The 22,874-nt window shown below is 42.0% G+C and overlaps 1 protein-coding gene across 1 annotated transcript in view; it reads left to right on the top strand.

Annotated features, from left to right (window-relative positions):
- Window positions 1-22,215, top strand: part of MAP7D2 (MAP7 domain containing 2) — a 67,025-nt gene extending 44,810 nt beyond the window's left edge. Inside the window, exons 4-18 of the mRNA XM_088532745.1 lie at window positions 1,395-1,509; window positions 2,257-2,355; window positions 4,173-4,283; window positions 5,590-5,712; window positions 7,161-7,309; window positions 8,428-8,555; window positions 13,951-14,183; window positions 14,572-14,698; window positions 15,924-16,128; window positions 16,300-16,404; window positions 17,648-17,701; window positions 18,287-18,365; window positions 19,048-19,234; window positions 21,001-21,280; window positions 21,967-22,215. Coding sequence (XP_088388871.1) covers window positions 1,395-1,509; window positions 2,257-2,355; window positions 4,173-4,283; window positions 5,590-5,712; window positions 7,161-7,309; window positions 8,428-8,555; window positions 13,951-14,183; window positions 14,572-14,698; window positions 15,924-16,128; window positions 16,300-16,404; window positions 17,648-17,701; window positions 18,287-18,365; window positions 19,048-19,234; window positions 21,001-21,250 — 1,965 coding nt within the window. The 3' untranslated portion in view covers window positions 21,251-21,280; window positions 21,967-22,215. The remainder of the gene's footprint in view (window positions 1-1,394; window positions 1,510-2,256; window positions 2,356-4,172; window positions 4,284-5,589; window positions 5,713-7,160; window positions 7,310-8,427; window positions 8,556-13,950; window positions 14,184-14,571; window positions 14,699-15,923; window positions 16,129-16,299; window positions 16,405-17,647; window positions 17,702-18,286; window positions 18,366-19,047; window positions 19,235-21,000; window positions 21,281-21,966) is intronic.
- Window positions 22,216-22,874: the final 659 nt, after the last annotated feature.

Genomic DNA, 22,874 nt, shown 5'->3' with positions numbered 1-22,874 from the left:
GTTTGAACAAAGGCTGAATGTAGTGATAAAATACGGTGGGGAAGAAGAATAGGGGGCCTAAACCAAAGTCATGAGTCAGTGAGGGGAAATCATGTGGCTGAGAGATGATGTAGGAAGGATGAGCTGAGATATAAAAAGATACGGGAGACAGTGTGGGGGGGTTGGTAGGAGTGGAAGGGGATATGTTATAATCAGCAAAACAGAGTTTCAGGGTTCAGCCTTTGTCTGTTGATCAGAGTGATATTTTTATGGTAAACCAGGAACTCCCAGACAAAGCAATAAGTAATAGGAATACAAAAGAAAAAAAAAATAAAAAAGGAGGGGAGGCTGGTTAAAAACCACTGGGGCAGGAGCGAGAGGCAGCACGAGCAGGCTCCTCTGCAGTGATAGAAATCATACTGCTGAAATATGAGGGCGAAGAGTCTGCCAAAAGCAGGGGAGCTGCTGCCTCAGCAGTAAATGAAGAGTAACTAGCAGTGGGAGGAGGTGGGAGCGGAACTGACCTGGAGGTTTCACTGAGGGTTAATAGGTGGTGGAGAACAAGAAGACCCAGCCTAGCTGTGAGTTAAAAGGAGGAGCAGGATTTGAGGAGGGAAGGAATCTTAATATCTTCAAAAAATCCTAATGCACCAAAGCATAGAGAAGAATTGGAGGTGGCGGGAGAAAAAAAAAATCAGAACAGATTAGGAGTATCCTTTAAAAAAAAACACATCTGCATAAGTTTCATTTTAATGTAAAGGACAGGAAAAAATCAGAAACCCCTAAGTGCTTAGAATGTAAAGAACCTAGTGGAAGAAAGGAGGGAGTTTTTTTGTAAAAATAAATAAATAAATTGGTGATCCGGCAAAGTAACCTACTTTGGGTTTGGAGTGATCATTTATGTGTGTGTCTGGGAGGAGCCACTGGCATTGCAGCAGTTTGGCCGTGCCGGGGCAGGGACGGAAGGGCTCGGGCGGCCTGCGTAGGCAAGGAGGAGTTAACGCTTGCCGAGCGATATTCCTGCACAAATCAAGTCCCGCGGAGCGCAGCCGCCGCCTCCGCCTCCGCAGCAGGAGCAGATGCGCGGCAGGGATGCAGTGATGCAACCTGTGCTATTGACTTAGGCCTCCGTAGTGACCCGCGGGGCTCGCACACAAAGGATCCGCGCAGCCGGAGGTAGGTGGGCACGCCGATACCGTCCTCGTTCGCCCCGTGCTCCGCTCTTGGGAACAAACTCCTGCAGTCGTCTCACGCGGAGCAACAGGGCAACTGCTTGTTGTATGTCTGTTTTGAGCAGAAGAAAAGAAAAAAAAAAGAGGAAGCTCCAAAAGAACTGATTTATATCTGCTTCTCCTTTCTTTCTCTTCTTTTTTTTTTTTTTCTCCTTTCTCTTTTGTGGCACCCCCTCTGCCCAGGAGCGCCTCGAAGCCATGATGCGCCGCTCGCTGGAGCGCAGCCAGCAGCTGGAGCAGAAGCAGAAGCGCTGGTCGTGGGGAGGAGCGCTGGCCGCGGGCTCGGCGGCCAGGGACGGTGAGCGCAGGGGCTGCTGCATTGCGGAGCCCGCGCGGCGGCTCGCGGCGTGCGGGGACGGGGCCTCCCCGGCGCGAGGGGCGCAGGCCGCCTGAACGGAGCGAGCGGAGCCTGTTTGCAGGAGGGAGGAATGCCAAAATTACCATTGCTGCGCTGTCTATTCCCCTGTGTTGTCTCCCCACACACACCCTTGCAAATTTAATATTCACCAGAGGACCTAAGGGCTGCCCAAGCGGCAATCTGGTGTTGTTTGGTACTCCTAAAACCTGATAGGAATTTCTGGATGACTGTGCAGCACCTGCCGCTTAAAATAGCTCCCCCCACCCCGCCCCCTCATACTTCTTCTGTTGCTGCTCTTGATTTGGTTTCAGAACAGTTTTTTTTATGTCATAATCGGTCATTGCTGCTTTTGTCTTTCTTGCTTTCTGTTTTGAATCGTTTAACTTAAATTTGCCAGGTTTACATAAGCTGTTGTTATGGAAAAAGATTATCCATGTTTGGGTGGTGATGAAATATATCTCTTTCAGATAGCGTATAAATATATTTAAAAGGGCATACATTAGCTTTTCATGGTATTAAAAAGCCAGGAAGGCAAATATATTTGATATTATACTAAAAGCAAGTCTGTTTTGCCTTGACAAAGAAAGCACTTTGTTTTTGTGATACAGCTTATGCTTAATTCCACCTCCCCCAACTTACTCAGTAATTTCTTTCGCCTCTTTTTGCTCTGATTTCTCTGCTGTGTAGGTGAATCAGAAAATACCCCACCCCCTGTTGTAGGTTTAGCTGCCAACACCCTTCCTGCAGACCCTGTGACCTCTGCTGCTCCTGCCGATTCCTTCAACGGTATTTGAGAGCATCACAGCACCATCGTGTCTTGTTTATAACCGTTCTAATCACTGTGATCCATCCACCGATCTGGTCCTTCCTAACCACTCTTTTCTTATTATTTCAGTCTGGTACTCTGCAGCATCACTGTTAGAGATGTGAACCAAATGTCTGCTTAATTTCCTTTTAATTTTGCCATGGTGGAGCAGTGCATGCCTCACATTCCAACACAGTAGAGGCATTTCATGATTTTCTCACTAACTGTAGACTTTTATAACTCAGATTCTCACTTCTATTATTTCTGTGGATGTGTGTGTTTGTATGTGCATATGAATATATATTATATATATATAATAGTTTTATTGTACATGCCCAGGTGCAGGCGATGTTTAAAAAATAATCAGTTGCACAGTAACAGAAAACGGAGAGCTTCTTTCATCAGATCAGTCCTATTTTCCCATCTTGAGGACCTTTTACTGCAAAATCTTAAGAAAGGGCAAATTTCTTATGTAGATCTAAAATTTCAGCATCCTAGGGTAGTTTTTGACCATTTTGGTGTTTGTAGCCAACTCAGATAATTGACTTTGTGTTTAGGCAACCATATTAGTTTCTTGTCATTCTTTTGTATTTTTCAGTTATCTTTTTCTTTTATTTCATGACGTAGACAAGGGCTCCAAGTTTAAGACTGGATTGTGTATATGATTTCTAATTTTGGTTGCAAACGTGCATGGCTCTGAAAACGAAGCACAGCCTGTGCTTTTAGCAAATAGGCTCCTCTCCTCCCTGAAAAGGAGGACACTAAAACACTTCTCCTCCCTGAGAAGCAGGCGCCAGGCTTGGATACTGCTCCCGCAGAGCTCACAGTGTCTGTTGTGCTGCACGTGCTCTCCCAGAACTGTTATTCCCGGCAAACGGAATAAAATTTTTGTCCTGGTTGTTGCTTTTTCCCAAAGAGGAGATTTGGATGTGCAGCGGATGTTTTGCAGCACATCAGCACTGCACCTGCTTTACGAAAGAGGCAGCGTAGAGAAGGGCACCGTTTGCTGTGGGAGATGAAGTCAGGTCTCGCAGATGGCGCTGGGGCAGGGTTCTCCTGATACTGTGCAGGTACCACAGTGCTGCAGAATTAGGGCCACGCGTCTGTCTAGCTGAAGGTGTTTTGGGTTGTGGAAGAAGCAGATTTCAAACCTGGAAGACAAAGCCTCTGTGCTTTTGCCTCCTGCGTGTCGTGGGGCAATTGCTGTGTAGCAACGTACTGTATAATGTACTGTACATGTGGTGTTTCAGAAGAAATTACAGCGCAAAAATGAAAGTGCTTGCAGTAATAACAAAATCTTATTTAAAAAACCAAGAAAAAAGAGCCAAATGGCTGGTATCAAAACAGTCCCTGTAAGGGTGATTTCTCGTCATGCGGATACGTGAGTGCCGTGTCATTTCGGTGTCAGAGACCCACCCCAGCGCTGGGGCCTGCAAGCAGGGGGAGGTGGGGAGCGCGGAGTTGGCACGTATGCAATCCATCATTCCCTTCAGGGAGCTCCCTGCTCGTGTGGTATATCTTCTGCCGTTCACATCCAATATGCACTTACTTGCCTGTGGCGCTGCAGGGCACGGGCTCTTGCAACACGAGCTGTTAAATCGCGAGCAGCCAGGTCGTAGAGCAAAGCGTAGCTTAGGAGCTGCTGGTCCCCAGCAGTCGGAGCAAGCTCATCTCCCCGTGTCTTACCCGGTGCTCTCGTCAGTGCCAAGGGCCAGCAGTAGCAAATGCAAGGTTGATTTGGGGAGTTTGTCCAACACTGTGACCTGAATACAAATATCTCCAATGCGTCTCTCTGCAGCGTGTGACAAACTTTCAGCTTCTACAATGAATCTGCCAAAGCAAACGGAGTCGCCAATCAGTAAGCGCCTCTCCTCCTCCACCGCGGCAATCACACATTCCCCTGACAGAGGCAAGTGACCCGGCTGCTCCTTCAGCAGCACAAACTCTCCTTCTGTGTTTAAAGCACTTCTTCCTTCCCTGTGTCTGTGTATCTCTCCTCTATCAATTATTCAAGAGCAGAATTCCAACATTTGCAGGGTTGCGAGTTAACTGTTAATGTGAAATACAGTGAGAGAGTTTTGCAGCCTACCTGAGACCGTGGTGACCTGAGGCCAGGGACAAGCACTGTGCTTTTTTTACTGCTTATTTTTCACCTTGTGATAGTTCAGCAGACAGGGTTGTAAATAGGTGCAGCAGCAGTTGCCCAAGTCTGTGTGGCCATAGCCAAGCAATAAACACCAGAAGGGGAACCAGCCCCCTGGCACGACAGCGGGCATGGGGCGCCGCGTTGGCAGAGCCGTGTCCCGGGAGCCACCTGGGGGATTTTAATCTGGTGACCAGGGTTCCAGGGCCCTTTAATTTGATTTGAAAACCTCATCCGTGAGAGGCTCAGCAAAAGATGATCAGGATTAGTGGTTGCTAAACACTACAGGAAGGACTGAAAGAATAACGTCACTGCCAACCCTTTGCATTTCTTTGTTTTTGTTTTTGTTTTTTTTTTCTGGATGTCTTGTTTCCTTCTTTCTTTCTTTCTTCTTTTTTTGCCTCCCTTTTTAACTCTAGTGAGAAAAATAGAAAAAATGTATTGACTGGACTAAGTGTCAGCAAAGGTGTATTTTTAGAATGAAAGGGGAAGGTAAATTTCCTTTCATTTTTTTGTTGCTTAGTAAAAGCACATCCTTAGCTTTGAGGTTATTGTGATAGATTCCTTCATATGTGCATGTGATGGAAACATTTATAAATGTTTCTTGTGCAGTCGATGCTTATATTTATGGAGTGGGAAGGCATATTCTATAAATAAGGATTATATAACAGGGGTGAGACTGCAGATTTTCCGTGCGTTCCAGGATGACTGGCACGTAGTGAGGAGCTGCACTGTTACACCAGTGTTTCACCTTTCCTACCGGGGAACAAGGCAAATGTTTTCCCTGCTGAGTCACGGGAGCGACCATTTTGCCTCCGTGTAAGAATAAAATGCAGCAAAATCCTAACCTTGCTGTATTTATTGCACAGATTCAAAGATGATTAAGGTGTTTTTAAAGAATGGAGAAACCAGAAAGCTCTTTTTAAAAAATTATTTTTAAATATTCTAAATCTCAATTATTTCAAGATTTTTTCTTTTCATTTCATTTAATCATTTCATTGTTATTTTAAAGCATCATTTTGTGTTCTGTTCTTGCATTTTAAAGTTTATTTTATTTGCTCCCATCCTTCAGCTCACCGCATGCATCTTAGTCCAATGGAAAACTTTATTGTTTCTCGACTGCTGACTCCCACACAGTCCTCTTTAGCCAGAAGCAGAAGCACATTAATGCTTTCTGAGCAATACAATAACCCAGGTAAAAATGTCAGTTATTCACTTTGAAACGATTAAGGTGTGTTTTTGGCTGCATTGAAGGAGTTGCTTGAAGAAGTTTAATGTTATGAGCCAAATGAGAGTTTATACAATCATATAAAAGCAAACAAACAAAACCTATTAAAGCAGCTACTCTTGATAAGTGTTGATAAGTTTGAAAAAAATATATCATTTAGTCTTTCTTGTTCTGAATGTTTTTTTAAAAGTAATATAAAAAAAAAGCCTAAGCCGATGGAAAACTGAATACATTCATTTATTCAGGATTGTTGTCATACAGTATCTTGCACGTAAGAAATTTCCCAGTTTATTTACTGTTCAGGGAGCGACTATTAGTAAGAGTGGCCGAAAACCATCTCGGGATTAGCTCAGTATTCTCTGCCGAAAGCGTTAGGGTGCGTTGGCAGGACGTTGCCTTCGTTGGCAGGGCTGCCCATGGACGCTGCCTTCGCGATCGAAGCAGCGGACAGGGGCTCCCGGCCTTTCCCGCGCGCTCGCCCGCGAGCTCCTGGCGGCAGCCCTGGGCCCAGGCAGGCTCTTGGAAGCGGCGGGCGAGCGCCCCCGGCCTACAGTGGGGCTGCAGTGGGGCTGCAGCTCTGCCTCGGCCGGCGCGGGGCCGTGCTCGTGCTGGGGACGCTCTCTGAGCCCGCGTGCTCCTGCCGTTCCCGTGCGGCTCGGGCTGCGCGCAGCAGCCCCGTCAGTAACTGCTGGCAAAGGGCTGAGGGAGGGCCCTCTCTTTAGCTATCAAATGCGTTTTCCCCCTGGCTCTCCCACATGCCTTGCGGAGGGTACAAGCGTAGTGTTTGTCAAAGAGTTTTTCTGTCCTGAGGCAGCGACTTAGTTGGCGCAGCGGCCTTTCAGCCTCTCAGTAGAAGGAGCTTCCTGGGCAGGGAGCGGGGTCCTTCCTTTTTTATACATAGTCTGCATCGTGTTTGGGCAAAACTCATGCTCCTGCATTTTCTGCAAGCTTGAAAATGAGGGTCCTCAGTTTCAGACTCTTCTTCTAAAGCAATCTGCTCTCAGGCAATATATCAAGGCAAGCAGTAGTTACTGGAAATTTATGATGCTTTTTTTTTTATAGTTGAAGTAAAAGTGCATATTTTATTTTGCAAGTAAGATTTTAAACATTTTTCTTCATATTTCGGGCACTTTTGCCAAATTGCTGGAAAGTCAGAGAGGGAAAAATGTAGGTTCAGTTAAACTTGGCATGCCAGAAGGCTTCCTGAGCAATTTTAAGGGACTGTCCCCAGCTAAAAAAAAAAAAAAAAAAAAGTATGTGTTATGTAATGTGCTTTTAAAAAACGCTTTAAAAAACTTTGAAAATAACCTTCATGATGTTGAACATTATAACATGAAAGTTTGCTGTTTTCTCCTGTCCCTTACTTCTCTGTCTGTGCTCCCTTTTACTCTTGCTATTGTACTATAACTCTTTAGTATTCCATATCTGTCCTCGTGTAGCACCAGCTAGTCCTCTTAAATCTCCCTACAAGCCTTCCCCCACACGAAGCGCAGACAGAAAGAAGGCAACTTCACCCTCCACTTCTGATGCCATGAAAGGGGCGACTGCAGCTGAAGCTACTCAGGTGGGTTTGGAGCGCGTTCGTGTTTCCCTTCTGGATGAGCTGATGTGGCTTCTGGCTGCTGTCTTCCACTTCCCATTCATAAAACTGAAGCGATACCTCTTTGGTTGGCACAAAATATCAGTAAAAAATGAGTCGTGCCTGCTTCCATTGGTTTCGTGCTCCTGTTTAGCTGCCTTTTGATACTTTCTTCTTCCTGGGAATCAGTCAGTGTTAACCAGTGGTGTTTGGAAGGGGAACACTTTTATTTTCAGGCAGCTGACATTTCTGGCACCGAAATTCATGGTTCTAGACTTGCCCGTAACTTCTGGGAACGGGGATGACAAATAGGATGTCAGTGCTGGGTATGACTATAAGTTAATCCAGCCTCGTTGGCTAATGAGCAAGCTTCACACATTCTGGAGAGTTGCCAAGGGTATTAGCCATGCCTCTGATTTATACCAGTTGTTTAACTCTCTCTGTAGGCATTATAGATGCTCTTCACTTAAAATTTGCATTATTGATCTACTGTCATTTCCAGAAAAGCAAAGTCAGGTCGTTCAGCTTGATTGAGTCTACACAACGCAAGGTTTATTTTAGAAAACTTGCACTGGACTTGTAAAACCTGTCACGTAACGTCTTGTCTCTTGCAGTAGTTCATATACCCAGTAGAAGGGTTCACGCTGTCTAAACGAGGCACGAGGCGGCTGGCCAAAGCTGGGAGCTGAGGTTTTGTGCACAGTTTGCATGGTTTAACAGTGTGATATGTGTGGCAGTGTGTGTGCCAAGTGCCTCCATGGGCCACTGGCTCTGCCTAGGAGGCCTTGCACGTAGGGACAGTTTGGAGGATTTTGAAACTGCCACCCAGTGCCCCCCAGTCCTCCTGGGGAAGCAGTGTTCTGCTCGGTGGTTCCTTATCCGCAACTCATATGCCATGTCCATGCAAGGCAGGATATTTTAAAAATATATATTTATTTAAAGTAAAAGATTATATACCCTAGTTGTAAGCTGGGGTTCAGAAAACTTTCGTCTTAAATACATGTTGTGCAAATCTGATTATATGCCACGTTGCTAAGAAAACTGCCAAATGTATTTGAAGTGTTGCTTCTAAGTGTGAATATGAAAATGAACTGATTTCCTAGGCTGAGAAGATAAAGAAAGAGAGGAGACCAACCACACCTAGTTCATCATCTGGCATGGGGTCTCCTCTGAGAAGGTCTGATTCTCCTGCTGCCCTGTCCAGAAGATCTGCGTCACCTGCAACACCTAAGTATGCCTTTCTTCTTGGTGGTCTAAGACATGCAGAGAACCTGTTATCTATAAAGCAGCTATAGATTCTTGAGGATCTTCCTTACAAGCATTGCATAAAATCCGAGTAATTTTAGTCCTTCGTATACATATATATATATATATATGTATACACACACAGAGAGAGATAAACAGATATAATATATGCAAAATAGAGTTAAGGGGCCTTATCTTAGTCTTCTGCCTTCTTCTGCCACTTCTCTGCCTTTTTTCAGTCTTGAAAATTCACTATGCATTTACTTTTCATTTGGTAACTCCCATTAAATTTTATTTAAGATTTAACATTTTATTTAAAATAATGCTTTTATGCTTTTGTTTTACTTGGTTTTGAAGAAATTCTGCCGAATGCGAAGAAATGCACAAAATATGAATATTGAGTAGAAATTTCAACATGTAAAATACATATTTCCTTTTGCTGACATGACCAGCTGGGTCCATAAATATGCTTACTATGCTTCATCTAAACCTGCACTCCTCATCTTTGTTTCCTTGCAGACCTTTGTGTTTTCTTTCCTGTAGACTTGTGGACTGGTAGCATAGCCAGGCTTAATGGCAATTGTGTTACTTCTCCTAGTTGGGTTGTGTGTGGTTTTTTTTTATTATTTTTATTTTTTTTTATTTGACACTCCAGGTACCACAGTTTGAAATTAATTAGTATAAACCAATTTGCTTCCAGCTGAATTTGTGCAGGATCCTGAGTTTGGCTCAAGTGCAGACATACGCTGGTGTAATCATGGTTACAGGGGTTGTCTTTTTCTTTTTTTCCCCTTTTTTATTTTTTTTTCCCTGAAGCCTTTTTACGAGCCCTACTCTTATCTGTCTCAGAAATTATCTTCATTTCTCTGATTATGTAGATATATATATATATATAAAGGTAGGTAATAGAATAGGCAATGGATAAATACTATTTTTACCTGAACCTGACCATATTTTGAAGCAGTCCTACTAGATCGTTTTTGACAAATTTATTCTGCTTGAAACTAGCTAATATTCCTTTTCTGTTTCAGCTTTTTGTGTGTAGCTCTTTCTGGAGGATGATTTTTTTGCGAATCTGGTATTAGACCCAATATAGGAAACCCCCTGGTGCTGTGTTGATGGACATTCCTTCTGTTTCAGACATACACAGTGAAATTGCAATATTTGGTTCATATTTCCATTCTAGGCCACAGACCCTTGAACTTTCAATATGCTATATATACAGTCATCAGATAGCAAGCTATGTAATTTTGCACATAATGGAATGATATGAATTTATGTAACAGGAATTGTTAATGACAAGTCAGCAGAGAAGCAATTTTTTCCTCACAATTTTGAATAGATCTTTATGCAGTGGTGTTGTAAAATGTAAAGAAAAAAGGTTTGAGCTATAAAAACATGTATTACTGCATAAGTTGCTGGTGTTCCCAGTTCACAGTGCATCTGTCAGTTCATTCAACCCCTATAAAAGACATATGAAGAAGCCTAAACTGTTACATAATTCATTTGAGGGAAATGGATTGCTGATGGTGCAGCAAGTGGTGGTGGGCAGACAGCCTGTCCTAGAGACACGCTGAAAGAAGATGTAGATTTGAGAAACAAACAGATGTTTAGTACAGCAGGCAGAAAAGCTTGTCCAGGGGTGGCTCGTAGAACCAATTCCCTTAAAATGGTAGACAAAGACTGAGACTTTTTTCCCCGGGAGATACTCATATAGATTTTGAGAACTGTTTTTGTGGGGGGAAATGTTTTAATCCCTGTTAGTAATACAAACTGTTGTGCTTAGAGGAAGAAGTAGATGCTGTATGGAGGAAGTAAGAGACCTCAAGAGGATCTAGTTCTGACCACGGCTAGAAATGTATTGCTGAACATTTAATCTTAACATGGCCCAATTAGGATACCCTCTGTGACCTTGAGAGCTTCACCAAAGAGCATTTAAATAAATCTTTGCTACTGATTCCAGAAAAACAGTTCTGCTTCAGCACTCTTGAAATTTCCTCTCAGAAATTAAAAAATAATAATCCTGCTTGGCCAACTCTATAAAAATATTCAGCTCTTCATGCAATTCCAGTGACAGGTGATGATCTGGTTGGTCCTTGGATTTAAATGCAGGGAGTGAGGCTTTTGGAACTCTCTGTCAGATTGTCTGATCTTTCCTTTCAATTTAAAATTATCTGTGGAATTTAAGAATATTTTTAATCCCTACAGGATGGCACACTTCAAGGTTTTGAACACATCTGTAGCAGTGCAGCTATCAAATAAAATAGTAATATTAAATAGAGCTATAGCAAGTTTGTATTCTTTTAAGAAATGTAAGAGAGACATGAAATTCTCTTTTCTGTGGCTGGAAAAGATCAAAACTCAGAGTGAAAAAAAATCCTTTGAGAACATAGCACAGATAACAGAGTAAAAATGTGAGACCCCAGAAGTAGCGTTTGATCAGCGCGGTCTCAGAAAGCAAGCTTGAGGACAGAAGCCTTTTGTGTGGTTTCAGGGGAGCTTTGGTTAGCAGGAATAACAGGGAGACGGGGGGCAGAGAAACGCAGCAGTGCCAGGGCTGCAGACTTCTTGTTTCAAATCAGCCCTCTCAGCTGCTCTGCCCGATGGCCTGCCACGTCCCTGGCCTGTGAAGCTCTCTGCTCTCTGCCTTGCTGCTTATGTCCAGAATTGGATGTGGCCCCCGACTCGGTAGCACTACATGTGCTTTATTTTTTATGCTTAGCTCAAATAAGCCCGGGGCTCCCCTTGTGCAGTCCCTGAGATAAGCTCTGTGGTGTGGGCCACTGCTGTGCCTCTTCAACTGCAAATAAGAGACGTTTTAATTTAAGCATCTGTGGATTCTCAGGCCTGATAGAGATGCTTGTGGGAGCCAGGATGAGAACAGCTTCTTACCAGCAGCTGCCCCCATGTCAGTGCAGGGGCTTAGGTGAGGTAATTGCAGCAGAAAAATTTATTTTGTACCTTTGTTGGGAGGAAAATGCTTCCTGTACATCCATATTCTTAAAAGTCTAGTGTTCAAGATCAGCTAAGTTTCAGGTAATATGCTACAATTTTGAGAGTCTTTTTCTTAATTCTTTGGTATTCGTATTACAAGGCACAGTTTTGTGTTCCCAGTTCCTGCAAGGATTTCATTACATCCCCTCCATTTTTTCCAAGGCAAAAATTAAAGGCTTTTTGAAGGTACACTAGATGTTAAGCAGATGCATCTGCAGGTGTTTGTATATTTCCCTTAATGATCCCATTTTCTGTTTTTCATAATCAAGTTTGTCCCCTTCTGGTAAAAAGTAGCGTCCTACGGACACTAGGAGGAGTAATGCTTTTTTTCCAATAACATTTTTTTTTCAGTGCTAAATGTGCCAGATGACAATATGTTTAAATAAAAGGTGGAAACTCTTCACTTAGTACTTTTTACAGGCATCAAATGAATGATTTGAAATTTTCTGAAGAAAGATTCTTATTGCTGATAGCTTTTCTCTACTTTCCACTCCCTGCACTGTGCTGTTGTCCTTCCTGCAGTGAGCTGATTTTCACATGTTTCTCCCTTTCAGTTGCTCTAAATCATGTAAAGCCATACTTGCTCTTTCAGCAGTAAGAGCCGTAAGCAAAAAGATCACCAGGTCTAAAAGCTCAAAGCTGTGTTATTTAAATAACACATTTAGTGCCAGTTTCTTGTCCAACAGGTAAGTTGTGCAGCCTGTCTGCTCTAATCCTGATGCGGTGCAAGATACATAGTTCTCCTGGCTAGACTCCTTCCTACCAACCTCTTAAATTTAAACTGAGTGTCATGTCTTTATTAGAGAACAATTTCTTTTTTACTATTACTAAAAATGACTCAGCCTTAGTTATAGGACTGTTTTCATTCCTCCTGTCACAACAAGTTAAATTAACAGCATTAGAAGTTAAATTAAAAGCACTGCGAGAGGTACATGGTGAAAGCAGAAGCACAAAGCAAAGACAGCAAGAAGCGACAGCGTTTTGGAAGATGTATCTGATTAACAAGAGCATCCTCTGGGCTTTGGAGAAGCATAAAAAAGGCTCTTTGCCCTCTTATTCACTTTTTTTTTTTTTTATGAAATGCAGTTGGAAATGGCTCTAATGGTAAGGCACATGTGTGAGCCATGTATAGGAGTTGACCCAAGTTTATGAATTGCACTGAGGAGGAAAGACTCAAGATTTTTACTGTCTTCTCCATAATGTAAATGCTGAATTGATGGTAGTAGTTTCTGGCCACACAGTTAGGTTTATACAAAACTTTGCGCTCTGGTCCGTAGATTCTCAGCCGTTCACAAATAGTCACATTTTTCATGCTTATGTTCTGTGAGGAGGGGTACATAGTCCAGAAAACATTGTTTGGAGTACATGAAAGTCTATATAGTGTAGATGAAAAAGGGTGATAAGGGATAATACATTTGTGTCATAATTGCATATCTGTAAGACAGGTTAAAACGGCATGTGTAATGTTCCCCTTAATGTGAAATTATTTTTTCTAATGTGATTCACCATAAATCACTGTTTCTTTGAGGATTGTAATCTATGTTGCCTCCAAAATAATCATGTGGTCCTTCTTAATGTTACAAGTACTTAATATTACTTACTGCTGCTGTATAAATAGTAAATAGTGGTTGTATGTAGTTCTGTGTCTGCATGTAATCTGTTCTCTTTAAGGTGCACATGTTTTCACTGAATATCAAGTATCTTTACCCTTGCACTGTCTAAGAACTGATGTCAAGGTTATCACACAATCTAGAGCACAGGCAATAGGCAAACGTATTGTAAAAAGTCCCAGGCCTCAGTTTTGAACCTTCAGTCTGTTGCCTTCATGCTGGCTAAAACACTGAAATAGTGGGGCTGACTGTAGAATGATTTGGTCAGTTCTGTGTCTTTTTGTGCTGCCCAGTTTTACCCTCAGTATAGCAATATTTGCTGCTATTTTAGAAAAACAGATGGTATTAGAAAAAGACCATATTTGAAAAGTACTCAGATGAAAGCATCACACTACAACTCATCCTAACTGCTCCAGACAGAAAGCAATCATAGCTTTGCTTTAAATGCTGATATGAGCTACTGGATACAATGCTGTTGACCAAATTATTTATGAAATGGCAGTTGGTAGTTCATGATTTCGTATCACTTCCCTGCAACTCAGACAATAGTTTTGATCTTTTATATCTGACTTTTCTGTAATCATTGGCACTTGCTTGATAATTTCCTGCATTTCAGGTTCTGATTGTTTTGCCTCCAGGGTATTTTCTATGCAGTATTGTGCAAAACTACTGATATTCCCACGTAACCAGAGACAACAAGACGAATCGGGTATGTAAAGATGGAACTTCATACCCAGTTGCATAATAGACCCTTTTGACTTTTGTTTTCCTCATCAGGACAGTTGCAAAGACTTATCCTCAGTCTCCTAAAAATGCCAAACAATACCCAGCCTCACCTGTGAAGCATCGTGCCACTTCTAATCTCAGCCAGGAGACTCCTAAAAAGAAAGCAGACAAGGAGAAGGAGAACGTCAGTCACCAGAAACCCCCGGGCGCGCGCGCCGATGAGGCAGCTCAGGGAGCCTCTGAGAAGCACGTGCCTTCTGCAGGGAAGACTGAAAATAGCGAAGGTGAGTTTTATTGCAAGAATGCATTGCAAAGTGCTGTGGGCACGTTCAACTTCTAAAGCATGAGGTTCTGTTCCTTCATGAAGCTACTCAGTGGTGGGTTTTTGAGTGCCTGCAAAAGCCCCTACCAGAACCAGTAATTGTATAATTCTCACAAGGCAGCTCCTGTTTGGAAAATACGTGTTGCTAATGGGAATGTGAGCATGTTGAAATCCAGGGATATTCTTACTTACCAAATGTTCCACTTGCTGAAAGTGCTGATATGTGCTTTGGGAAAGCAAGGATGGCTTAACGGTGTGAGCCAGCCCCATTTCAGCCACTGTCCGAGTGTGGAAGTGCTGGGCACGCTCCCATTTTCCTGCCTAACTTTCCAACTGTGCTATCCTTCCAGGGAAGCTCACAGCAGGAACAACTGATGCAGAAGAAGCTTCAAAAATTCTAGCTGAGAAAAGACGACAGGCACGCCTGCAAAAAGAGCAGGAAGAAAGGGAGAGGCAAGAAAGAGAAGAACGGGAAAGGTATCTCTGCTAATTTGTGAAAATTCTTACCTAATAATAATCTCTCTCTGCTGCTTGTACTGTGGACTGCACTGACCTTGTACTCTTCTTGTCCCCAAAATGTTGGTACAGTAACTTCTACCACTGAAGATGGTAGAAACTGTGTTGTTTCACCATCAAGACAGCTGCTGTCAGCTTAAAAAAACTGAAGTCTTTATTTCTTCAAATTTTGACCCATGATTCATTAGTATCTTTTGCAGTCTTTGTCTAGTACTCTTGCAAAATGATAATTTTGCTCCTTTAAGTAGCTTGAGGACAAAACTATTCATTGAAACACTTCCAATATGTGCACACTAAATACCTGTGCTAGTTTTAAACAAGCTAGTCCATGTGGAAGGAGCAATTTTTCAGTAACTACATTTTCAGTATTATATGTTTTAGACTGCAGGGCATCTTGCACCAACTTAATCTGAAATTGATCTCCTTGACCAACACTGTCATGGGCACTTGAGGGCATTAACAGTGTGGGCAAAGTGAAGTTTGCTGTGTCTAGCCATGAAACATGGCTTTCTCCTTGGAAGGGCTTTTAGGTTGGTCTCAGTGTTGGATTCTGGTTGCGAGTGTCAACGAATTCCACCTTCCTGCAAGTCCCTAATATTAAAGCACTAAATCTGCCTGTCTGTTGAGTCACCAGCTTCTGCCAGTTGGGCCCAATGGAAATATTTACTGAATTCCCAATATGCAAAGAGAGAGAATGATCAGTAGCCAAAGCAGCTCCTGAATGGGCTGGCCAGTCACCAACATAGATTTAAGAAACTTTGTAGCTGCTTGTTCAGCCTCTTTATCTTCAGCTGAAATGAAGGAAGGAAGGATTTACTTGCTTGTGAACACTGAGGTTGAAATGCTGTGCAAGAAGGATGTTTTTACATTTGAACCTTACAGAACGTTAATTTTCTGTTCCATTTGAAATCAGAATTAGTGTGTTTTTTCTTTCTTTTATCATGCTGTTTTTAAAGGGAAATACAATTTCTATGAGATATCTTTGAAAGAAAAATAAGATTGGAATGGAAGTTTAGTAGCCATCTGAATTCTGAACCTGTGCTCAGCCTCTTAGCCATGTCTCTGCATCTCCATAGACATGTGTACTCATGCTTGTGTTGGTTGATGCTGATTTCATGCCAAGCATATGACAGGATTCACACTAAACGAGGTGAAATATTTTTAAAATACTGGAATATTTATGCAGGCTTGAAAGAGAAGAGCAGAAAAGAAAGGCAGAAGAAGAAAGACTTCGTCTAGAGGAAGAAGCTCGTAAGAAAGAGGAGGAGAGAAAACGCGAAGAAGAAGCAGCTAGAAAAAAGGCAGAAGAGGAAGCCAGGAGGAGAGCCGAGGAGGAGCAGATGCTGAAAGAGAAGCAAGAAAAAGAGCTCCAAGCCAAACTTGAGAAACAGGTATCACCTCAATTAAAAATATGAAACTTTTTGTATATTAGAAGATGGCTATTGCCAACAGCGATTTGGATATACCTGTATATCCAAAGTGTGGAAGTATAAGATAGTGTAGTATTTGATAATCTGCCTGAAATAAATAATGAGCTATCATATTTTGCATATTTTGATTAGAAGGAAGAAGCAGAAATGAAAGCCCGTGAGGCAGCTGAACAGCTTCGTCTTGAAAGGGAACAAATCATGCAGCAAATTGAGCAAGAAAGACTGGAGCGAAAGAAGGTACATGTTTGTTTCTCATTTAAGATAATTATTTCATTTCTTGTTTAAACGCACAAGCCCAGAAGTTCACCCATTAAAATCTACAAATAACAATCTGGGCAGGATTGCAGATGGCTATTTTTGCCTCATGCAGTATATGCTACTTGCAAGTTAGGAGAACAAGGCCATCAAAACCTGTCACGAGGCTGAGTTACTAAGGCAAATGGTTTTCCACTAGGAATTAAACAGACACAGAATGAGCCTCTACCCACAAAGCTAAATGCCTGAGACAAACGAGGAAGGACGTGCTGGGGCAAATGGTGGTTATTGCCCAGCCCGGGACACCACAGACTATTGTGGAATAAGCAACTTTGTCAACCTACTCGGCCTACAAAAACCTACTCAACAAAAGCTTCATGCCTTTAATTGAGAAAGTCAATGTGATTAAAAAACAGGTTTCCTCCCTCCTCCTCTCTGGTTATATATATTATACAGTGGCAGCATGACTGTCTGGTAACCACTGCAACTGTTTCTGCACAAGTTTACAGCTGAAGCTGCATAATTTAGCTTTACATACAGCTCTGTGGCAGCAAAGAGGGGACAACTGCAGAGCTGCACAGCACAGAACCTCTGGTTGTAAAAAGTCTTCTTTCCACACATGATATTCCAGGATGTTATTTTTAATTGTATACCACTGTGCTGGAGGCATGTTACAGTTGCAGATTGGAGTATCAAACCAAAATGACTTTAAATCTGACCATTTCCTTGCATTCTGGTGCAAAGAGATGAGGTTTTTCATGGGTAAAGAGTTAGGAAGTGATTTTTAGGGTAACATCTGCCACATTTCTATCAGAAATAACTTGAAATACTTTATTCTACTCCTGCATTCTAGAAAGCCTAACTATTTAAAAAAGCAACCATTTGAAAATAGTTGGAAAAGCAACCAGATGGAAATGATAGCTATTGTTGACAAAATAAGTATCTTGTTTTGGAGCAGAGCAGAGCTCATGGCTGCAAACACACAGTATTAAAATATTTTTCTCTAAATTGTATCTAATGAGAAAGTCATGTTTTGTGAGACCTAATGCATAAAAGCCCATCTGTTTTTTGATCTTTTGTTTTCTGTATTTGTTCTCTTAATAATCTTCCCTTTTTCAGGAGAGGCAGGGCTGATGTCACAGTAGAGAAACACGTTTCTGTATTAACTCTCTTGAGTTAAGCATGTCACCTGCCTTCTAATGCTCTAATTTATTTTCATTTCTAGAGAATAGATGAAATAATGAAGAGGACAAGGAGGAGTGAAACACCGGAAGTAAAGGTATGAAACAGTGCGGCTTTTGATTTGGTTTTTTAGTGTATAACCCATATGTGAACACTGAGCAGAGTTCCATGTTAGCAGGTGTGTTTAGGTGTGCTGTATCCCCAGATCTTACATGCCTTTGAGAGCTAAGAGTGACTGTTCCTGTGTCACCGACCCTGTGTTGTGCCTAGAGAGGGGGCAGAGGCCACTCCTTGGTGGTGGCAGCTGTTGGTGGAGCTGCAGCCTGTGCTGGTGTCTTGGTTCTTCTCCAGCCTTGTGCCTGCCAGCGCGACCGGGCTGCTGAGCTCCTTGCATCAAGCCTGCCAGGAACGTGGGGTGGAGAACAGGGACCGTTTAGTTTTCACTTCTATTTTATGTTTTCTACTAAGGAAGCTGACTCCTTAGTTACTTTACTAAGCTATCTGACATTTCAAGCTGTTTGTTTGTTAATTTTTTTTAATCTATGCTTAACAAAAAAAAAAATCCTCTGTTGCTTTTGGACCACCTGCCTGCCATGGGCACTCTCCCAAGCTCTGAGTCCAATCAGTTCCATGAAAGCTGCAGTCCTTCGTCTCATACAGTTGTTCTGTTACTTGATTGCAGAAGGAAGAGCCAAAACTGGAGATACCATCAACTCTGAACATGGAAAAGCAGCCAAAAGCCCTTGTTTTCAACCAGCCAGGTAAAAGTTGCCATATTTTTCTGACTTGTTTTCACAGTTAGTTCTTTTAAAAGATTTAGGAGACCTCAGATAGAATGCTGAGGTCTCCTTAGCTTTCATCTCCAAAAGAAACAACTGTATTTGTGTAAATGGGTTGAATATTAGAAACCAGGGGCTCACCTTTTGTTTTGCCACTTAAGTGGAAGAAAGTCTTTCCCCCACAGAGTACCTGAGGTAGCACCTATGTAATGAGAAGCTCCAACCTACAGATTGATTCAGTTTCTATGTTCTTCTTCTGGTTTTGTAGGTTAAAAAAAAATTGTATGCAACCAAGTTTGCAAGGGCTTATATTACTTCAGATTTCTTGCGTTTGATATGATTTGACGAAAGCAGCATATATATTGTAAAAATGATCAAAAAATGTAACTGTGCGATTTATCTATATTATATTTGCTCCTGCCCAAGGCTTTTACTACATGACATAAAAAATGCCTTCTCTTTTGGCTTCTTTAAATTTAGAAAAATGTAGCACAAAGAGCAATTTTATAGTGGAAAGGAGGATTGACAATATAGTACAATGAATCATAGATGAAACTGGCTCCCACTGTACTACTCTTTTCTACTCCATCTGTAACTTAAAAGCTTTTTTATTTTTTTAATGATTTAAACACAGGTACTGCTACTGTCATATTTTCTTTTTCAGAGATCAATGGACTGGCAGCCTGTCTGAAAAACAAAAGCCCAGAAAGTACTGCCTCTGTGATGCCTTCCCAAGACGTAGTTGCTAACGGACTGAAGTCCGTGTCGGGACTTATTCAGCTGGACGCTGTTGATGGGAAAGCTAACTGCATGGAAGATTCAACAGATGAGGTTCAGTCTATGGATGTGAGGTACAGGCTACATCTACTAGCAGAAATCATGGAATTCATGTTAGCTGCATCTAAAGTTTGGCCTTTTATCTGTTAATCCTCACTCCTCCCCTTTGCGCCTACCCTGAACGTGTCAGCGGGGTGTCTGCAGCCTGGTGCGCTCCCGCTGGCGCAGCTGCCCAGAGGCAAATTGTTGCCTTCAGATTAAAGTCGACACCTTCGTCTCACTCACACGCTGAGAAAAGTACTGAGAACACTCTACGCCGCCTGCTTGCAGTTGTTTCTTTTGGAGATGAAAGCTAAGGAGACCTCAGCATTCTATCTGAGGTCTCCTAAATCTTTTAAAAGAACTAACTGTGAAAACAAGTCAGAAAAATATGGCAACTTTTACCTGCTTGCAGTTTCATACAAATTTGCCCGAACCTTTCAGATTGTCCTGAGAATTCAGGGTGCATTACTGTGAAAGTAATTGCTGTAGATGGTGCTCAGGTGCCACCAGTTTTCTATTCGTATCAAAATTGCATGAGTTCCATATAAACAGAATAAAATGGGCAATTCATAATTTTCTTGATATATTTAAACTGAAGAAATATATGGAAATCAATAAACAACTTCCTGTTTGTAAATACTGTTGGATTTTGATGGGAAGATTTGTGTGAAAGAAGGAAGATGATAAGGTTGCTATGGGAAACCTCACTCTGAATTTTAAACATGGAATTCTGATACTGTAGTTCCCTAATCAGCAAGCCAAATTAACCCCTTATCCTGTTTCACTACTTCCAATAAATCCACAAAAGAATGTAGGAAATGGCATGCTGGGTGAAACCAGAGGTCCATCTGCATTATTCCTCACTCTGAGAATACCAATAGGAAAAAAATAGTTGGGGAGAGCACTCGAGCCCAGCTGCTTTCTGCAGTCCAGACCACGCGGATGTTTTGTGTAAGGGCCATTGGAGGGCCTGTCTCTCCCTTTCTGGTATCCCCTGACAGGCCTCTTGCCCGTGAGTGGGTCTGACTCCTTTTTGACCTTGCTGACGCTCTTGGGGCGTCATCTAGCAGCACGTCCCACAGCTCAGCACCTCTAGGAAATGTTCTTTGATCCCTGTTAAACCCAATCTCCTGCTAGTGTCAGTAGCACCCGCCAGTTTTGGTGTGGCAGGATGTGATCTGCAGCAGTTCTGCTCCCAGCCTATCCACCACCTCCGCGGGTTTAAAAATCTCAGTGGAACCCCCTCCCCTGCCTTCTGCACCCCACACTGAAGTGTGTCCCAGCCGTACTGCTCTCAGCGAGGGCTCAGCTGGTCACAACACTCCTGAGATGAAATTCTCTGTGATTTCTGTGTCTGAAGTACGTCACGAGATCTTAAGAAATACATTTTTATTTTGATTGTGAAACAAGAGCATATGTAGACGCTTTATGTAAAGATTGAAGGATGAGGACTATAATTTGCAAGATGTAATAAAAGTAGTATATTCCAGTAATGAAATGTGAAGGTACTGTGAGATTGTCTGCTCAGTAGTTGTTTGGTAAACCATTGGATATGATACCTGAAATGTATTCTTAAGAGATAAATGTTCACCTCACACAGCCACCACAAACATCAGTTTTTAAGTAGTAATCTCTTTTTGTTTGGAGTGGGATAAATTTTAGGTAAAGTCTTCCTGTACCCAGCCTTAAGATAAAGAGGACTTTAATGTTCTGATAGAAGAAAAAAAAATTGCTTTCTACTTAATGACAAGTCACACACCTTTGTTTCTGCATCTTCTTTCCTTTGTCCTTTCTGTAGCCCGGTTTCAAAAGAAGAGCTCATCTCTATCCCTGAGTATTCACCCATGAACGAACTCATGCCCAGTGTTTCCTTCGACCAAAACGGGACAAGTAATTCCAAGGCTCTAGAAGATCTTCTGGATTTTACAGGCCAAGCTACCTACTCCAAAATCTCCAGTGAAACCATTAGCCTAGATGACTGTAACAAAAACTTGATTGAGGGATTTAACAGTCCAGGACAGGAAAATACACTCAATTCTATCTGTTGACAACCTTGCTTTTCTGCAAAACAGACAAAGGTACAGTATTGTGATAAACACCCTTAATCGTGATAACTTGCTGTGATTATTGATGAGCTTTCTAGAAGAATGTATCAGTGGTAAACAGCATATGTGCAGAGAAGAAGAGCTGGTCTCCAGGATGTTTAAATTGAGCATAATCTTCCATATTCGTAGCTGCTCTTAAGTTGGCACCGTGTGTGAACTGAGCGCATCGTAGCAACCAAAAGTATCTGGTAAATGAAAACACTTCATTTATCTATTCAGAGCGTAGTGAGAAGAGAGTCGCGCTTTTGCTTTATTAATCATATGCTTTTCTTACATGTTTTTGAAGCCTGTTAGTGTGGAAAAAAACCAGCCAAAAGTAGAGCCAGCCTAGAAAATGGTAATTGTGCCACATGCTGTAGGTGTCCCTGCTGGAGCAGGGGGGCTGGACTAGATGGTCTCTAGAGGTGCCTTCCAACCACAACCACTCTGTGATTCTGTGAATTACTGTTTCTGCTTACCCTTTTCACTGCTGTGTGTAGAATAATTTATCCTGGAATACCAGCAAATTACATGAGAGAAAAAAAAAAGAAAAGTATGGTAATGACAGTTACGAAATGCAATGCTACAGACAATTTTAACAAAAGAGAGTATTTTAAATTATGGAACTGAAGTCACCCCACTTGCATAACTGACTTAGTTTTCTTTTGTTTAATTGACAGAGGTAGCAGTTTGTGGAGGATATCTATCCCTGTGATGCTACTGGCAGTAAAATATGAGCTTGTCACTTGAAAAAGCTTCTGCAGTCCTTGAACACTGGATTTCAAATAATCAGAGCTGAATCTAACTGTCTTCCCAAGGGAAACGTCGAATAACTGGCTGCTTTTGGTAGAAACTGGTGATCTAGAGCCATGGTAGTTTCAGGGAAGACTAAGTATGCATTAGAATTTGAGCTTTAGCTGCTAATAAAGCACTTGTTCCTTCTTTTAATTTAAAATTCATATGAACACTTCACTGTGATTTTTTTTCAATGCGCATTTTATTTTAAAATCATTCTGTCTTAAGTTTTCTCATTCCTCTGTTTAGATATCTTTTTCTTGTAAATAATGATGATGTTTGCCCACAGCGCATTGAAATTGAATATATTGTACTTCAGTTCTGTGCCTATTTTTTTCTTTTTTTGCCATTAATAAGGAATCCTTGGCAACTTTTAAGCAAGTGTATAATTCAGAGCTGTAGCTGAAGAGGCATGAAAAGTAAACAACTGCTGGAGTCAAAAAGAGCCTTCTTGTTGACTGTGGAGTGTAGGAGTTATCCTTTAACGGTTATGTTGGCATTTTTAGTCACTAGTGGCAGTTACTGGTTAATGCTAATAGTCCTGGAGCGACTATCACTTATGTGTTAAAATCATCCTTGTTGTAACACCTGTAAGCACCGTGGGCCGGGTGCCCGGTGTAATCCCTTACCATGTACTGTGCAACTGTAGTGGGTCCCAGTGAGTGTGTCGGGGGGTGGTCGGGTAACGTGTTGATCCTTGGGGATGCAGCCACGTGGTTAGTGGCAGCAGGCTCTCGATCACCACGAGAAGTGGTTTTGTCTTCCTATAGGCTCAGCAACAACAAAATATAGT

Source organism: Tinamus guttatus, unplaced genomic scaffold (assembly GCF_059628265.1).
Source record: "Tinamus guttatus ecotype Peru unplaced genomic scaffold, ASM5962826v1 Tinamus_guttatus_pri_ptg000470l, whole genome shotgun sequence".
NCBI lineage: Eukaryota > Metazoa > Chordata > Aves > Tinamiformes > Tinamidae > Tinamus > Tinamus guttatus.
Note: the sequence above shows the minus strand (reverse complement) of the source record. Positions and strands in the feature narration are given on the sequence as shown.